Below are 15,471 nucleotides of genomic sequence, written 5' to 3' on the forward strand. Positions count from 1 at the left end.
TCATGCAGGTTTCCTCTTTAGTCCAAAGACATGCAGTTCAGCGTGTATAAATTGCCAGTGTTGTGTGAAAGTGCCCCGTGACGCACTGGCATCTGCCCCAGAGTGAGCCCCCGCCTCGTGCTCAGGCTGTGCCGTCGGGGAGAGCCCCCAGGCCCCAAGCCCCAGGCCCCAGGCCCCAGGCCCCGCCTGACCCGGAGCAGGCTCACAGGAATGTAAGGCGGATGGATGGCTTTACTGCAGTATTTAGCAAGGCCTCGTCAAGGCACTATTTGGGCATACGATACAACTTTTATGGTTAGCAGTGCCTAGAGGAGTGAGCAGCCAGCTGACCTTGGACCCCCTGAGCTTTGTTCTCTCACAAATCCCACCGAGGTGGTTTTTGTTCCCCTCCTCTGCTGTTTCTGGCTGCTTCTACAGTCTGTGCATTTTCCCATCTATCTTCTAACCGCCGGTCAGGGTCATGGAGGGGGGCCTGAAGCTTATCCCAGGCAGCATGGGGCACGGTGCAGGGGTACGCCCTGGGCGGGATGCCAGCCTGGCACAGAACACAGGGCAGTACTCAGTACTGCATTAATAGCAGTATGTTGCAGAACACCATGAAGGCAGTATCTAGTACAGCATTTAGTATCTGTTCTAATAAAGCACTCTAAAGGTACATTCTAAAACACACTGAATTGAATTTAGTACATAATTTAGTACAGTGTTCTTGATGCAGTATTTAGTACAGCATTTAAAACAATAATTTGCAGGACACTATGAATCCAGTATCTAATACAGTATTTAGTACCTGTTCTAATAAACTGTTATAAAGGTACTTTAATTTTTTTTATTTAGTATAGAATTTAGTACAGTGTCCAGTACAGCATCTGGTGTAATGTTGTACTTGTTACTTAACAGTTTAAACTTGTTTATACTGAACTAGCATATACTTTACTTGATGCAAATTTCAAAATTTGTACTTATGGTTTTGATTTTAAAACAGTAATATGTGTCATTACGATACCATCCATAGCAAAGACAATTTTGAATGGACAGAATCATCTGTACCACACAAGTCTGATAGATGTATCCTGTGAAAAGAATCATCTGATTTTTTTTACTGACAGAATTTCAAACTCTTTAATGAGAAAGCTTTGTTTGAATCTTAAACCAGATGCTTTAACTATACAGGTGAAAATGCTGTAAATGTACGGCTGTCAAAACATGAAGCAAACACCATGTTTCAATAATTAACCATGATTACATAAAAACAAATAAAGACAATTTTATATAGTAAAAGTGTTTAAGCAATAGGAGATTGAATGAATGGCAATTTAATTTACCGAAAATAAAACCAAGATGGACACAAATGAATAACATGACATGGTGTTACAAAGATAGAGGTGCTTTTCCAAAGGGTTGGACTGGTGCAGAACATGATGAGTGAAAGGGATGATGGTCACTGTAATGGGATGGTCTGGGGGGGGGGGGTCATCTGGAGTTCACAATGACTAGACTGGATCCAAAGTGACCAAGCCACCTGTCTGCCACACTGTAAGAACAAAAGAGTACCAATTTGTACCTTGTCACTGGGACTGTACCCTCAATTCTACCATATAGATGTAGGTAAAAGTACCTTTTAGTCTAATTTAAGGTACAGAAATGGACTCTGAGGAACATTTTTGTACCATTGGGGGTGCATTAATGTTGTTTGTACTTTGGGGATGTTGCTCAATTGGCTACAGTTGGCAGACCCCTGAGGGTACAGCCCCAACGACAAGCAAAGGTATACATTAGCACTCTTTTCTCAGACGGTGCAGCCGATTGGTCCGATTTCTACATTAATTTCATGGATAATTAAAGAGGGCTATGTGTGACTGTCCAGTAAAACAAAGAGCATGACTGAAGGTGAAGACAATAAGGAAGCATGACTCTATAGTGTCCCCTAATGGAGAAAAAAATTAAAGGTCTTTAAATGGCTTTCCTATGCCAAAAAATTGAAGAGTCATGTTATCCCCATCAAATTTACACAATGGCTTTAGAAATGCTGCCGTCCATTTGCACATTTTAGTGGTCTTGTCGGTCTCCACTGTGTAGTTAATCATATTCAAGTCAAATATAATTAAAAGTAAAATTACATATTTCTCACCTGATGTTTCATTCTTTTCAGCCAGGGGGCGCCAAGTCAACTTCCAGGTAAAGTTTTTTTAGGGCATTATCTGAAAAAAAGGGCAAAACGGGTGAATGAGAGGTTTTGGAGAAAGTGAAAGTGAGTTATAAGTTTACAAAAATGATTTTGTATCACAGGCTCTGAAATAAAGGGATATTCAGAGGTAGGTTTGTTTAAGCAATGCAACAACATGGTAATTGTGGGTTTTTATGTGTAAACTCTGCTGTGTAACCTATTATCCCCTCTGCCTTTCTTCAGCAAATCCTGAACACATGCATCCCGGCTGTCCCAAGGTGTACAGGCTTGTATCACTCGGGCCTGCAGAGGTGTTTTGGGGGATCACAGTCCCAGCTCTGTCTCTGGTTGGGTGCAGTTTCATATCTGGAGTGCCTGGTCTGGTCTGGTCTAATCCATGCCCTACTGATCCAGAAGATTCTATGAGTGAAAATACCAAATAGGAGCCTTCACGTGATGCCGGGATTTCACAGCAGATGACTGCTCCAAATGTCTATGCAGGATTAGCATGCCCTTGTGTTTCCACTGGCATTTTCCCTCTCACGGCATGGCTGGTCTCCCAGGAACATGTGGTCTTTACATTGTCAGACATCAGTGACGTGACACAAAGCACGCAGCCCTCTTCATAGGTCTGAAACCACATAAATGTGACATGATTCTCTCACCCATATTTATGCGTCAAAGAACCCCACACATGTTTACCTGCCCAAGCCCCCATCTTTATTTGCTCCCTCTTATCTGGCTGATAGCTCCGGATATTTATGAGTCGAACCACCTCATGGACCCTTAGTACCACATTAAATATTAACTCTCCAAAGTCAGCCTTGGAAAAACGTCTAAATCCTTTATCGCTACATATTCTCTGGCTGTTTCAAAGACTTGAGCTGGAGACAACCATATCACTCTATATCTTTATTAACTACATCATCAAACTCTCACACAAACACTGTCGGGGCTGGGGGGTGACAAACATCGTTTCTTAATTAAACCGGCACCATTCATCACGCCTACAGCCAAACACCGATCGTCAGGCAAAATAAAACTTCCAGCAGTGTCTTCACATGTGTCAGTCTTGCACAGAATACTAATATATCACTAAGTCAGAGTATTACGAATATTGTTACGTGACCTCAATACCTGTTTTCTGGTTAGACTGTGAAAGAAGCTCAGGGAGCGGGACTTTCACTTCTACGAATCCCACAGGTTTCAAAAAGACCACCTGAGGTGGCATACTGCTCAGAAACGCAGAAAAAAATAGCCCAAGCCTTACATATGTCTGCTCAAGATGAATCGCAGATTAAAAGAAGGAGAAGAAGAAGCGCGACTACGGAGTCCGTGAGACCCGCCCCCCGGGGGCCGTTGGCCAATCAGGACGCAGAACACAAACTGCGTTTACACTCATATTCCACAATATTTCAGCAGAGTAAAGGGAGCGAAGCGGAGAGTAACTCCATGTTCTGTATGTAAAGGGCAGGGAAATCAATGAAAGGCACGGAAAAACACAGGCAAACCGAAGGGACCTGACCAGAAGAGATGTGAAGGGAGCCCTTTGGCAATGCCGATGTTTTAAATGCAGTTGCAAGTGCATTTAATGTGCGGCGGCTCTAAGGCGAGTGGGGCAATGCGCTGAGCTGCGGTAGGAAAGTCCGTCAAAGTTTGAGACGCGGCTCTCCGTCGAGCAGCCGCTGGAAGTGACAAGCCAGGAGCGGGATCTACCGTGAATGCCTGCGGATTATAACTCTTCTGGGAGAAGCCAAGAGATCGGCAAGAGAATAAAGACGATTGCGGATCCCACGTTTTGCGCTTATTCTGACATTCATTGACAACTGTTGTAAGAAGCTGTTTTATCGCAGGATATCGGCCAGGTGTCCGATGTGGGACCCGAATGGGATTCATGCCACTATAGCCTCCTACATATATCCCTGATTTTGGTTTCCACAAATGCGCTTGAAGAAACCAGCCTTTCTTCGCTTAGGATTTTAAACCAAGACTTGCATTCGGAATTACAATCATGAACTTTGTTTTCGGTTTAATGCTGTTATTTTCCACGACGCTTCTATACTTGTCAGCTGTGAAGGTAAGCGCCGTGTTCATTAGGAGAAATGGGTACCCGGTGTTAGACAGTATTACTCCGTGTCACGTATTGTTAAAGTGTTAATGTTACAAAGTGAATAATGCTGGCGTCCCCTGAATGCGCCCGTCGTCCTTGTCGCCTCCCCGGGGAGGTCATCCCTCATGTCCCGCTCAAGCTTTCTGAGATGTGGGGACACACTGATTGCAACCTTCACATGGTGGGAGGACAGGGCCTTTTAATGATCGATGTGATTAGTTATGCAATATTTAATTGTTATTCGGAAATTATTTTGAGAATTATTATTTCGAGCAAAACACAAAGTTGAACATTAGTGAATATGGGGGGCCTGATCACAGCCACCTTCGGCGTTGTGGGGCTTTAAAGGTACAGCGGCGTTTTTATTTGGTGCATTAGAGGACACGGTTACATATCACCATTATATTAACTGTGCAACTCTGTTCAGTACAAGGATGGTCTTGTATATTTTTTAATCTTCCTTCCTGGTGTTTTAAAGAGTTTTATAGACTTTGATATTTGGAAATTTGGTTGAAAACAAAAGGCGTCAAAATTTAATAAAATAAAATAAATTTATGCATACCTTTTTGGTATCTTTTGTATAATACAAGAAAGATTTTTGATATCAGCACCAATAGAACAAAGGTCTTTTGGTTACAGTTCACCTTGCTCTAATTTTGGCCATTTTAAATAGAGTTAATTTGAACTTGAAGTGTGGCCAATTGTAATTTTTATAGTCGAATCGGTTTATTTCAAGTCGGAAAACATAAATATCGAATTAAATCTATAGTCAAAAGATAAGTTTGCCGAAAGATTTCGATTAGACAGTAGTGTCTCGGTCTAATTAAGGAGAAAATCACGGAAGACTTGTCCCGAATAAACTGCGAATGTTTTGTTTTAAATAAACGATTAGCCTATAACGTAAAGTCTCACACCCCCTTGGTGTCCAATAAGCGTTTCCAATAATAACACTTACTCTAACACATTTGGGTTGGCCCTCGTTTTGTTTTACTTTTCTCCATTGAAGAAAGAAAATAATTAGGTTAGTTTTAACTTTTAATTTAGAGAAGGTGATTTCTGGCTCCTTTTATAGACAGCAAGCACTTGCAGTAGCCCCTTTTTGTGATTACAGTAAGTTCAGCCTTCAGGCAGCCAGAAGCGCCCAATTCTCATGCAATTTCTCGGGGCTGTTGCGTGATCGCGGCGTGGCGCGGCGGTTCCAGTGCGTCTATAGGTGGGGATCAGACCGTCAGGGATGGATCAGGGCACGGAGGATGCGCTCCGGCGCATTGTAGCACAACTGGGGAAATGTCTGTGACAATATCTGTCAATATGTCCATTATTTTAAAAATAAAAGCGTTACTCGAACCCTGGCCGTGTAAAGTCTGCCGTCGGAATGACAATATAATTGTTCGTTCATTTGATTTATCTTTGTCATTCCGTCTATAGAATCAATAGTTGAACTTAATAAGAAATGTATACTTTGATTATTGATAAAGGGAATAAACTAATTATGCGCCCCATAATGAGTCACGTGTCACTTTTGTCTCGGCAGACTGCACCCACATCTAAAGAAGAAGGCAAAAGTGGTAAGTGAAGGAATTTTCCTGCTCTTCTCTGTTTCGAGTGACTATTTTGCCCCCTAGAGGCGCTGTGTAGAAAGAGACGCACTCAGTGGGTGGGATCCCGGGAAATCGGCGCATAAGTGAATTAATATATATACATATATATATATATATATATACACAAGGGCGTAAGTTTGGATTGGACATTGGGGGATGGGGTTGAGGTCCCGACTCATTCATGACAATACGATTATTTGGGGGGTGTATTGGGCGATTCTGATTATTGGGAGGGGGAGTGGGTTACAACCCCCCATCCCCCATTCTTTTTGTATCGTTTCAGTACATGGGTATTATATACCACTCTCTGTAGCAGCACTGTAGCTCCCATTCTTAAGTTGAAATATAATGTTTACCCTTTCTGCAGTTTTTAAAATCCATTAATGACACTTTTTATTGAGTGAATCACTTCCAGTATCACTCTAATGTAACAGGATGGCTGTAACAGTACTGTGCTGACAACAGGGGGCAGCACTGGGCATCACCACATGACGGCCCTGATACCCCACAGCTGGTGGCTAATAATGGCAGCTGCAGCCTCATTCAGACCCGCAAATGGGGGCTGGGAGGAGAGGGAGGGGTGCTGGCTGGGCTTTCGGTCAGACACCGACCCCGCTGGGATGCTGAGGCTCCTTGCTGGAGTTGCCCTTCAGCAGTGAGTGTAGCTGAACAGAGAGGAGGCGCAGTCCTCGTCCCTTTCAGTTCGGAAAAGACGAGGAGAACCTGTGCTGATTAATAGGGAATACGTCACTGTTGGTCTGTTTTCTGCTAAGTGACAGAGGGAGACAGAGATCTGAGTGTGTTGAGCTTTTTGTTGAGCAGTTTGAGAGCTCAGCTTGTGGGGTCCTGGGACCGACGTGGGTCTGCTGTGTGGGACTCGGCTACTGCAGCTCAGCTGGGCTGTGAACTCTGCGGTGCAGGGCTTTCCCATGGGGTGGCATCCTGCAGGCACACAGACTCACACACATGCACATGCTCACTCGCACCCATAGCGACACACATGCACGTGCTCACTCGCACCCACAGCGACACACATGCACGTGCTCACTCGCACCCACAGCGACACACATGCACGTGCTCACTCGCACCCATAGCGACACACATGCACGTGCTCACTCGCACCCATAGCGACACACATGCACGTGCTCACTCGCACCCATAGCGACACACATGCACGTGCTCACTCGCACCCATAGCGACACACATGCACGTGCTCACTCGCACCCATAGCGACACACATGCACGTGCTCACTCGCACCCATAGCGACACACATGCATAGCCACACAATCGCACAGATGCGCGCACACACACACACACACACACACACAAGTCCTCTGACTGCCAAGTTAGGTTTGTTCATGTACGCATCAGCTCAGAAGATCAGCTGAAACGCAGTAAAGACTGAGCCAGACTGAAGCTCTGAGACGGGCTGAACAGCGAGTGTGGCTCCTCTCCCCTCCCCTCCTCTCCTCTCCCCTCGCCTCCTCTCCCCTCGCCTCCCCTCCTCTCCCCTCCCTTCGCCTCCCCTCCTCTCCCCTCCCTTCGCCTCCTCTCCCTTCGCCTCCTCTCCCCTCGCCTCGCCTCCTCTCCCCTCCCCTCGCCTGCCCTCCCCTCCTCTCCTCTCCCCTCGCCTCATGTTGTTCCACTTTGGCAAATTAAAGCTTTTGTTAGCGGAACAAGATGTAGATCTCCAGATAAGAACTATTGTTACGTCTTACGCTGGCATTTGTTATCTTTACAGCGGTGGAAATGCATCCAACCTTTTCACTGGCAAGTGTGTTGCAAATGTGCCATTCATGTGTGAAGCTAGGTAGGGTTTCAGCGACCGGATCGCAGACAGTGCAGTCTATGGCGGGGGGGGCTCGGGGGGGGGGGGGGGGGGACTAGGGTTGCTTTTCCAGCACCTGGCGTGACCGAATAATCCGTCTTGAAGCATTTACAGAAGCATTTACGTCTGATCCAAACTCCAAGTGCTGGAATGGCCTACCTGTTCCTGTGGAGACTTTAAACGACCCCCACTGAAGTTCATGTTCTCTCGTTTGTTCAGAAAAGAGATTTTGTTTTTCGGGCAAACAGCAAGCCAGGAATCCTTTGTTAACGTCGGTGATGGTCACTGCTTTCTTCTGACAGCACTGCTGATGCCTTCAGCTGGAGGTGTTGTTGGTTATAAGTTCTCCTCCATGTCTTCCTTGCAGTGATTCCTTTCATGGACGTGTACAATAAAAGCTATTGCCAGTCGAGAGAGATCCTGGTGGACATTCTGCAGGAATACCCCGATGAGATCGAGCACATCTACATCCCATCCTGCGTGGTTCTCTCGCGTTGTGGAGGCTGCTGCAACAACGAGGCCCTGGAATGTGTCCCTACAGAGACGTATAACGTCACTCTGCAGGTCAGCCCTGTCTTCTTCTCCATCCGGCCCTCAAACGTGGTCCACACCCGTCTTGTTCCAGCCACTTTTCCACCGTTATTTTAGAACCAGTCATCCTCATTGGTAAAGACGGTTTTCAGCGAGTTGGTTGCACACTAAGGAAGTTGGGTCTAAATGTAGTTCAGTGCATATGCTGAAATCATTAGGCCCAGAGGCTGCCAGTAGCTGCTTTTGGGAGGACAACACCCCTCTCACACTCTGCTTTTTTTAACAGGTTAAACGACTCAAACCCCTAAGACAAGAGAATAATTTTCTGTTGAGTTTCACAGAACACAAATCATGTAAATGCAGGTAAGAATATTGTTGGCAATGTTTTCCAAATCAAGAAAAAGGATGTACAGACAGAGCGGTCTTTTCCAGAGCTGTACTAATAAAGATGTCTGCTGTTCTAAAATTTTCAGACCAAAGAAAGAAGTTATGGAACAGAGAGAACAGTAAGTAAAGGCGTTCGCAGTTGGGGGAGTGGGTTTGCTTGTGACTCCCAGTAATTCCACAGAATGGCCAAGCCAAACCTCATGCAGCCAGAAAAGCAGACATAGGTTTAGCGTGTACATTCATTCACTTCTGTACTCCTGCTCATATCATCCATACTCATAAAAAGGTGAATGCTCAGAAGATCCAGCTAAACAGAAGGGCAGCCACATGCCACAACATGGTCTCTGGGGAAGGTGCAGTATCTTTTGTTGCATCTGGGGAAACAATCCCAGCATGCACTGTGTAAACAGGCATAGGCCCCGGGGTCAGAGGATGCTCTGTATTGTAGATCGTGGTTCCTTTCGGAGGAAGCTCCTCTATGCCGCTGTTCCTCGGTCCACGGGCCACTGCAGTGTAGGTCTCCCTTCGTCTGGCTCGCAGTTTTTCCACTCCGTTGCTCCTTGACCTTCTGGCTCCTGCTACTTTCAGATGCTAATTTGAGTAACAGGTGTTACGGAGCAAACTATTGTGGGCTGTAAATAGAGGTTCGCCCGAGAGAAGGTCGAAACGGGTCGTTTGCTGGAGCGTGGCTGGGTTTTATAGTTGAATAGAGAATAGAGAAATTCACCAAGTAGTGATCAGTGCCGGTCCACCAGGGCCTCGCTGACCAGACACGGATGGATGAAGTCAGAGTCCAGATCGTAGACTTAATGTTAATGTTCAGAGGAGGTTTCAGGATCACCTTCACTTCCCTCTTAAAAAAGGAACTTTATATATCCTTATTGATCTTTAAAAAGGGTAAATTGACTGCATGTACCTAGCTTGGACAGGAGCGTTTGTATGAATCGGTGAGTGATAGAGGAGGGGGCCCTGTGGTAGCCAACCAGCATTCAGCTGCAGCCAGTGGCCCCTGAGGTTTAACCCCTGTATATAATCCTGCCATAGAGGACCTTAGTCTTGTGTGTTGTCATCTGCGTAAGGTCTGCATCTCATTGGTCCAGTTTGCATGTGTCCACCTGCATCTTCCCCGGTTGCATCAGACACCCCCCCCCCCCTGCTTGGCTGACTTTCGACCTGCTGGCCCCCATATCTGCAGTCTTCTGAATCTCACTGGGCCTTTGTTTCCCACCTGTATCACTGTGTGTCCCATTCAGTGGTATCTGCATTGTTTTGCTTATTTTTATTTTTTTTCCAGAAAACCCAGGAAGGGCAAAGGCCTAAAGCGAGACAGAGACAGAGACAGAGAACCGTACGTCAGCCGCGTGCTGAGAGTCACTCTGCTGTTTGTTAAGTTAAGTTAATCTGGGAGGAAGCCGCTCGCTTCCCCTGATCTGCCCTGCGGTTGGCATGAGTCTGTGTTCCCCTGGTGCTGGCACAACTTTAACGGGCTCGGGCAGAACCTGCGCTCTTTCGAAGCGATGTCCAGGTGACGGCGCCCCCTGGCATGGTGTCCCAGAGCCGTACTAATCGCTCCCGCTGCCCTGCTCGTCCTCGTCCCGCGCGCTGCCCATTCTGAGCGCCACACATCCTGGCATCCGCCTTTGCATTGCAGAATGTAACTAGGATTCGGGTTTGGTTTCTGCATGGTCATGTGCTTGTACCTTTTGTGGGTTTATATGAATTTTCTGATTTAATTTCCTATATAGGTCAGGATAGCGACAGACAAACCTTAAAGGAAAGGTTGTGTGGTTGTTCTGAACCATTCCCTGGAAATCCTGCAGTAAGAAACTGTGCTGAATCAGCTGAACCCATGGGTCGCTGGTTCAAGTCCCAGAAACGGCTGAGTGATTTCGCCATTGGGCCCTTGAGCAAGGCCCTTAACCTCCAGCTGCTCCAGGGAGGGTCTGATTCTGCTTTCTCAATTTCCCGTCGCTTTGCTGAAAAGTTTCTGCTAAATAAATACAGTAGCTGTGTCACTGATATTCAGCCCTGCGAGGAACTATACAGTGCAATGAGAGATACTGCATCTTTAAGCAACAGCATTTTTGAGTTGTATTCAGTCATATGGACCATGATCCACATCTTGCTCTATAAGAGTGGATACAAAATTATGGGAATCCACTACCTGTGGAGCTTCCTGTCATGTCACCAGAGGCATCGTTGCTGCATTTTGCCTGTGAAACCTACTGTTACCCTGTGGCCCACATGACTGCAGATGTCACCAGGAAGCCCCTCACTGTCACCATCACTGTCAAATACTGCTGATCCACACACACTGACACACAATCACACGGATACACAGAGATGCGTGCGATGGAATGTCGGCGTGTGCTGCCGAGCCGAGCCGATGACGTGTGAGTGGCTGTGTGATCCCGTCCCTGCTCCTCTCACTGGACCCTAGAGCTTAGACCCTCCCCCTTTCTCCCTTCTTGCCTTTTTGCAGCCAATGTGAGCCTTGCTCAGAGAGAAGAAAGCGCTTGTTTGTGCAGGACCCCATCACCTGTCAATGCTCCTGCAGATACTCTGAGCTAGACTGCAAGTACAAGCAGCTTGAGTTAAACGAACGAACTTGCAGGTTTGTTTATGAAACATTTCGATAAACAACGTGTCCCCCTGGCCAATCAGAGAAATGCATGCTTCTCACCGGCCATGCCTGTCCTGCCTCAGTCGCGGTGTGATTGTCTGCCTGTATATGTTCATGCATGCAGGGTACGTGTGGATGTGCACGGTGTGTGTGCGCACTCCTCCTAACACCTTCACGTTTGTGTGTTTCTTGATGTCAGGACTAACCCTCCTGGGTTTGCAGGGTGAGAAGCATCTGGACCCATACATAGGCAGGAATGTAGCATGATTACATGCATTACTGCTGAATATAACTATGCGGTTTCTGCATGTCTTGCATCGCGGCCTGAATCAGTATCAGGCGTCCTCAGTGCAAGGCTTTTTTGCACGATACTCGGCCTGAAGTTAGCAATCTGACCGCTCTCCCATATCCTCACTAACTGGCAAGCCATGCAGATAAACAGATGTGCACATTAGTATGTGTTCATCAGTTTATGAATTGGTGAACAAGTGTATTTCTGAGTGAGTGTCTATCGGTCCCACATTAGGAAATGCATCAGCCTTATTGTCCTATTTAAGGTAAACCTAGAACCATAATTTCACTCCCAAGCTGGTGAATCCGAGCTCTAATGATGATTTAAATTTCAGTTTGGTGGCTTGTTTTATTTCCTGTAATCCCCATCAGTGTGTCTTGTGTAAACTGTTGAATGACATGGTGATCGTTGATCACAGTACTGACAGTGCTTGCTGTGATTGTCACCGGTCACATGTAGACTGAGGAGGTCAGCAATTGGATGAGTTTGGCCTCACATGACACAGGCCAAGTTGTCCCTCACCTTTTGCGTCTCACTTCCTCTTTTGCAGGTGCGACAAACCCAGGAGATAAGAGCCACTCAAATGGACACTGAAATGAAGGAATCGTCTTGGCACAGCACTTTGAACCTTGATTATTTTCTCTAAAGATGCATTCCTGAACTGAGATAAAAAAAGACATATATATATATATATATATATATATATATATATATATGAAAAAGGAAGAACATCTTTGAATGTTTTGCTGCTAAAATAGAAAGTAACCTTTATAGAAAACAAACGAGGACACCGTCTGGTGCATGGAGCATGGTAGGATTCATCTTATGTAAGGATGCGGGTCTGCTGTGGATGTTGTGGGCCGGACAGAAACAAAGACACTGATTTACTGCGCAATGAACAGAGCTCAATGGGAAACTGAGCGGGCGGATGACCCCATCCAAGTCATTTCCAAAGGATGATGGGGAGATTCAGCAGAAGGGCATAAGTTGGAAGACTGAACTGCGTTTGTTGTGACATCACATCCTGCTACCCAGAGAAACTCCACTGTAGTGGTGGCATTTATCCACCTAGATGATTACTGACTAACACATAGTACTTGGTGTGTAAAATATTTTTAAAGGGATATTAACTGTAGGTATATACTGAGAAAGACAGAACCGTATTCCATGAAGAGGCCCATAGTTTGTAAGTTCACTGCATTAGTATTCGGTTTTCGTTTGCTTATGGAAATGCTTTTATGGTCTGTTTATTTCCCAAAGATCAAAAATCTAACCTTTATGAGAGCTACAGGATACCGTTCTATATACACACTTAATATCCCTTATGGAGTACACTACAGTTAATTTATAATGTTAGAATTTTTTTTCAGTATTTGGTCTTTATTTAATTGGATTTATTTATATGTAGTGTTACAGCCTTCTCTGTGGTAAATGTTTTACCTGTCTGCTTGGCTATCTGGTGAGAACTGCGAATGGATTTTTGTTAAAAAAAAAAACAAAAAAACGAAAAGATAAAACCCCATGAATACATTCCTGGAAGTGAAAAGCATCAAAGGACGGCAGCTTCCTCTTCAAACAGGAAGTTAGCCGGAGGGTCGGACTGCGGTTCTGTGCTCCTGCCTCCTGATACTACACGCCTGTGTCTGAGTCTCTGCTGCGTTAACTAACACTGCGTCTCCCCCTCTGTAACACATTCTGCCTCTACTAAAGCCACGAACATCCTGTGTCAGTGATCATTTAAGTTTTAAGGGTTTTTTTTTCCACATTATTATATATTTATTGGTGCTGTAAATTGGTAAGTTTATTAACAGCAGGCTTTGTTTTTTAGTGATAGCAAAACATATTTATTTTGAAATTATGTTTTTTATTAAAGGAAAATTGGAATTCGTCCTTCAGAGCCGGTCTGTTCTCAGCGGTGAATGAATGAGTGTGTGAGCACCGGGCATCTCTGCTCCACGTGGCCTTGACCTTTGACCGGGGGAACCGGCCATGGCGCCTGCTGTCATCAGTGCCTGTAGCTCACCTGCGATCTTCCATTGAGGACCTCCGTGTGGTTTGCGGTGTGTCGGAGTTTCAGAATGGACGGTCATTAGCCTAAAAACGCGTAATGCGGTAAATGTGACTGGAAAACTTTCTCCCATACATCATCATCAAACAAGTTGCCGTCCTTATGTGTTACAAGAAAGAAGAAGAAATTGCAAATGCACAATATTGCCGGACACAACAGTAAGCTACAGGAAGAAGGACTGGTGCATGCAAATTCGCAGATGTCCGAAACCTGCTGGAACCTTCCTCTGTTGCCTTCATACCCCATTCCCTGGGGCCCCAGCTTCTACCACTGGTTTCTCTCCCCTCTCCTCCCATCCCACCATTGACCCCTGTCCTCACTGGCTTGACCTGAGAGACCTGAGGCCATGGTCGCACTTTGGGGTTGCAAAACCTGCTCTGGGTCTGCAATGAGCAAGCAGAGGGCTGAAGCCTCCAGCCTCGTGACCAAATCCCTTCAAACTATTACAAAACTGCACACTCTTCTCAGTCAGACTCCACACTCTGTGGTCACAGAGCCAGTTAGTATTACAGTAAATGTTCACAAAGCCTTCAATCTCTGTTTTATTAGGCGGCCGTATGGCAGACCTTGTGTAAAGTCATTTATAACCCAGCTGTCACTTTAGATTCGTGTAGATTTTTCCGCTTTCATTCATCCATCGATTTTCCACCCGCTCATCCCGGTCAGGGTCATGGGGGGGGGCTGGAGCCTATCCCAGCAGCACAGAGCATGAGGCAGGGGGACACCCCCAACAGGATGGCAGTCCACCGCAGGGTCCACACACAATAGGCGATTCCGAGACACCAGGTAGCCTGACTGAATGTCTTTGGACTGCAGGAGGAAACCAGAGAACTTAGAGGAAATGTGGGGAGAACCTTCAAAATCCACAGATGCAGAGTGGAGACTGTAGGTCAGGGATGTGCCCCCCCTCCCCCCCCCCTCGCTGCCTCAGACAAAAGTGTCTGCTAAATGAGTTAATTTGATTTAAATATAATTGTGGCATAATGTCCCTGAAAGTAAGCAACCAAGCCTCCCCCCCATGGAACATTCAGTCTCAGGCTAATTCAAGTGCATTATGTTGTGATATATAGAATTTATAACCTGGTGCTAGAGCTCACTGGAAGCTAATGCAAGGCATGGAAATAAGGATGTAGATGCCCCTGTGGTGAGTGATACTACACACGGTACTGATCCCTGGGGTGGATTGACTCTCTGGGGCCCTAGCTTGACGTGGTCAGGGCCTCTTGAGATATTTTTGGAAAGAAAAGACCAACATCAATAATTGGCATGCAGGGTGCTGATGGCAAAGCTAACCATTTGGGATTGCTAATAGTAAAATTTGCCTAAGGTGGGGTCCCTGTTTTGCCAGGCACTGCCCCTGATTTTGCAGAAGCCCTAGACTGTAGCCTACGATAACTAATGCTTGACCAACCGTGAGTGAGCCGAGGCAGAGCTGTACTGGTCATCTGGCATTCCAGGCATATTCCAAGGTGGGCCTCCAGTCCACAAAATGTATTGCTCGAATAAAGTTACACTTCATTGTGGGGGAATTTTAATTTCAGTCCAGGTCTGGCTTCAGGTATATGTACATCATCACAAGAGTAAGACAAACGTCTATTGGTTATTGAAAAAAATCCATGCCTCTCTCAACTAAGGTCTAGAAAGACCAAAACATGGCAAGGTGGAAATCACTGCTCACTAAGGAGGATAAGAATGTGTGAATCAATTCCAGCCAGAACCCACTGGTATGATCCTTGGGAGGCCTGGAACATTCTTGGCCAATAAGAGCCTTTTTCTTTGTGAAAACAGGCATACTGAAAGAGCAGCAAGTCTAAATAAGAATCGAAGAATGAGAAAATGAAGTCAAAGGTCAGATCTACCACTCAT

The 15,471-nt window shown here is 45.8% G+C and overlaps 1 protein-coding gene and 1 long non-coding RNA gene across 6 annotated transcripts; one reads left to right on the forward strand and one right to left on the reverse strand.

The window, feature by feature from the left end:
• Nucleotides 1–203: 203 nt before the first annotated feature.
• Nucleotides 204–3,481, reverse strand: LOC111851554 (uncharacterized). Of its 2 annotated transcripts, none has more exons than XR_002840042.1 (4): nt 3,302–3,481; nt 2,601–2,795; nt 2,129–2,198; nt 204–1,531 (listed from the first exon to the last, which is right to left on the reverse strand). It is a non-coding gene; the product is annotated as an uncharacterized lncRNA (long non-coding RNA). The 2 variants fall into 2 exon arrangements; XR_002840043.1 differs by having other exon boundaries at nt 2,382–2,795.
• A 94-nt stretch (nt 3,482–3,575) lies between these two features.
• vegfab (vascular endothelial growth factor Ab) lies at nt 3,576–13,427 on the forward strand. Of its 4 annotated transcripts, XM_023826586.2 has the most exons (8): nt 3,576–4,241; nt 5,809–5,842; nt 8,072–8,268; nt 8,522–8,598; nt 8,709–8,741; nt 9,917–9,970; nt 11,105–11,236; nt 12,088–13,427. In XM_023826586.2, exons 1-8 carry the CDS (start codon nt 4,176–4,178, stop codon nt 12,107–12,109), a joined length of 615 nt encoding a protein of 204 aa, XP_023682354.1. In that variant the 5' UTR covers nt 3,576–4,175; the 3' UTR covers nt 12,110–13,427. The 4 variants fall into 4 exon arrangements, with proteins under 4 accessions (XP_023682354.1, XP_023682355.1, XP_023682357.1 ...); XM_023826587.2 differs by lacking the exon at nt 9,917–9,970; XM_023826589.2 differs by lacking the exons at nt 9,917–9,970; nt 11,105–11,236.
• Nucleotides 13,428–15,471: the final 2,044 nt, after the last annotated feature.

Source organism: Paramormyrops kingsleyae, chromosome 19 (genome assembly GCF_048594095.1).
Source record: "Paramormyrops kingsleyae isolate MSU_618 chromosome 19, PKINGS_0.4, whole genome shotgun sequence".
NCBI classification, from domain to species: domain Eukaryota; kingdom Metazoa; phylum Chordata; class Actinopteri; order Osteoglossiformes; family Mormyridae; genus Paramormyrops; species Paramormyrops kingsleyae.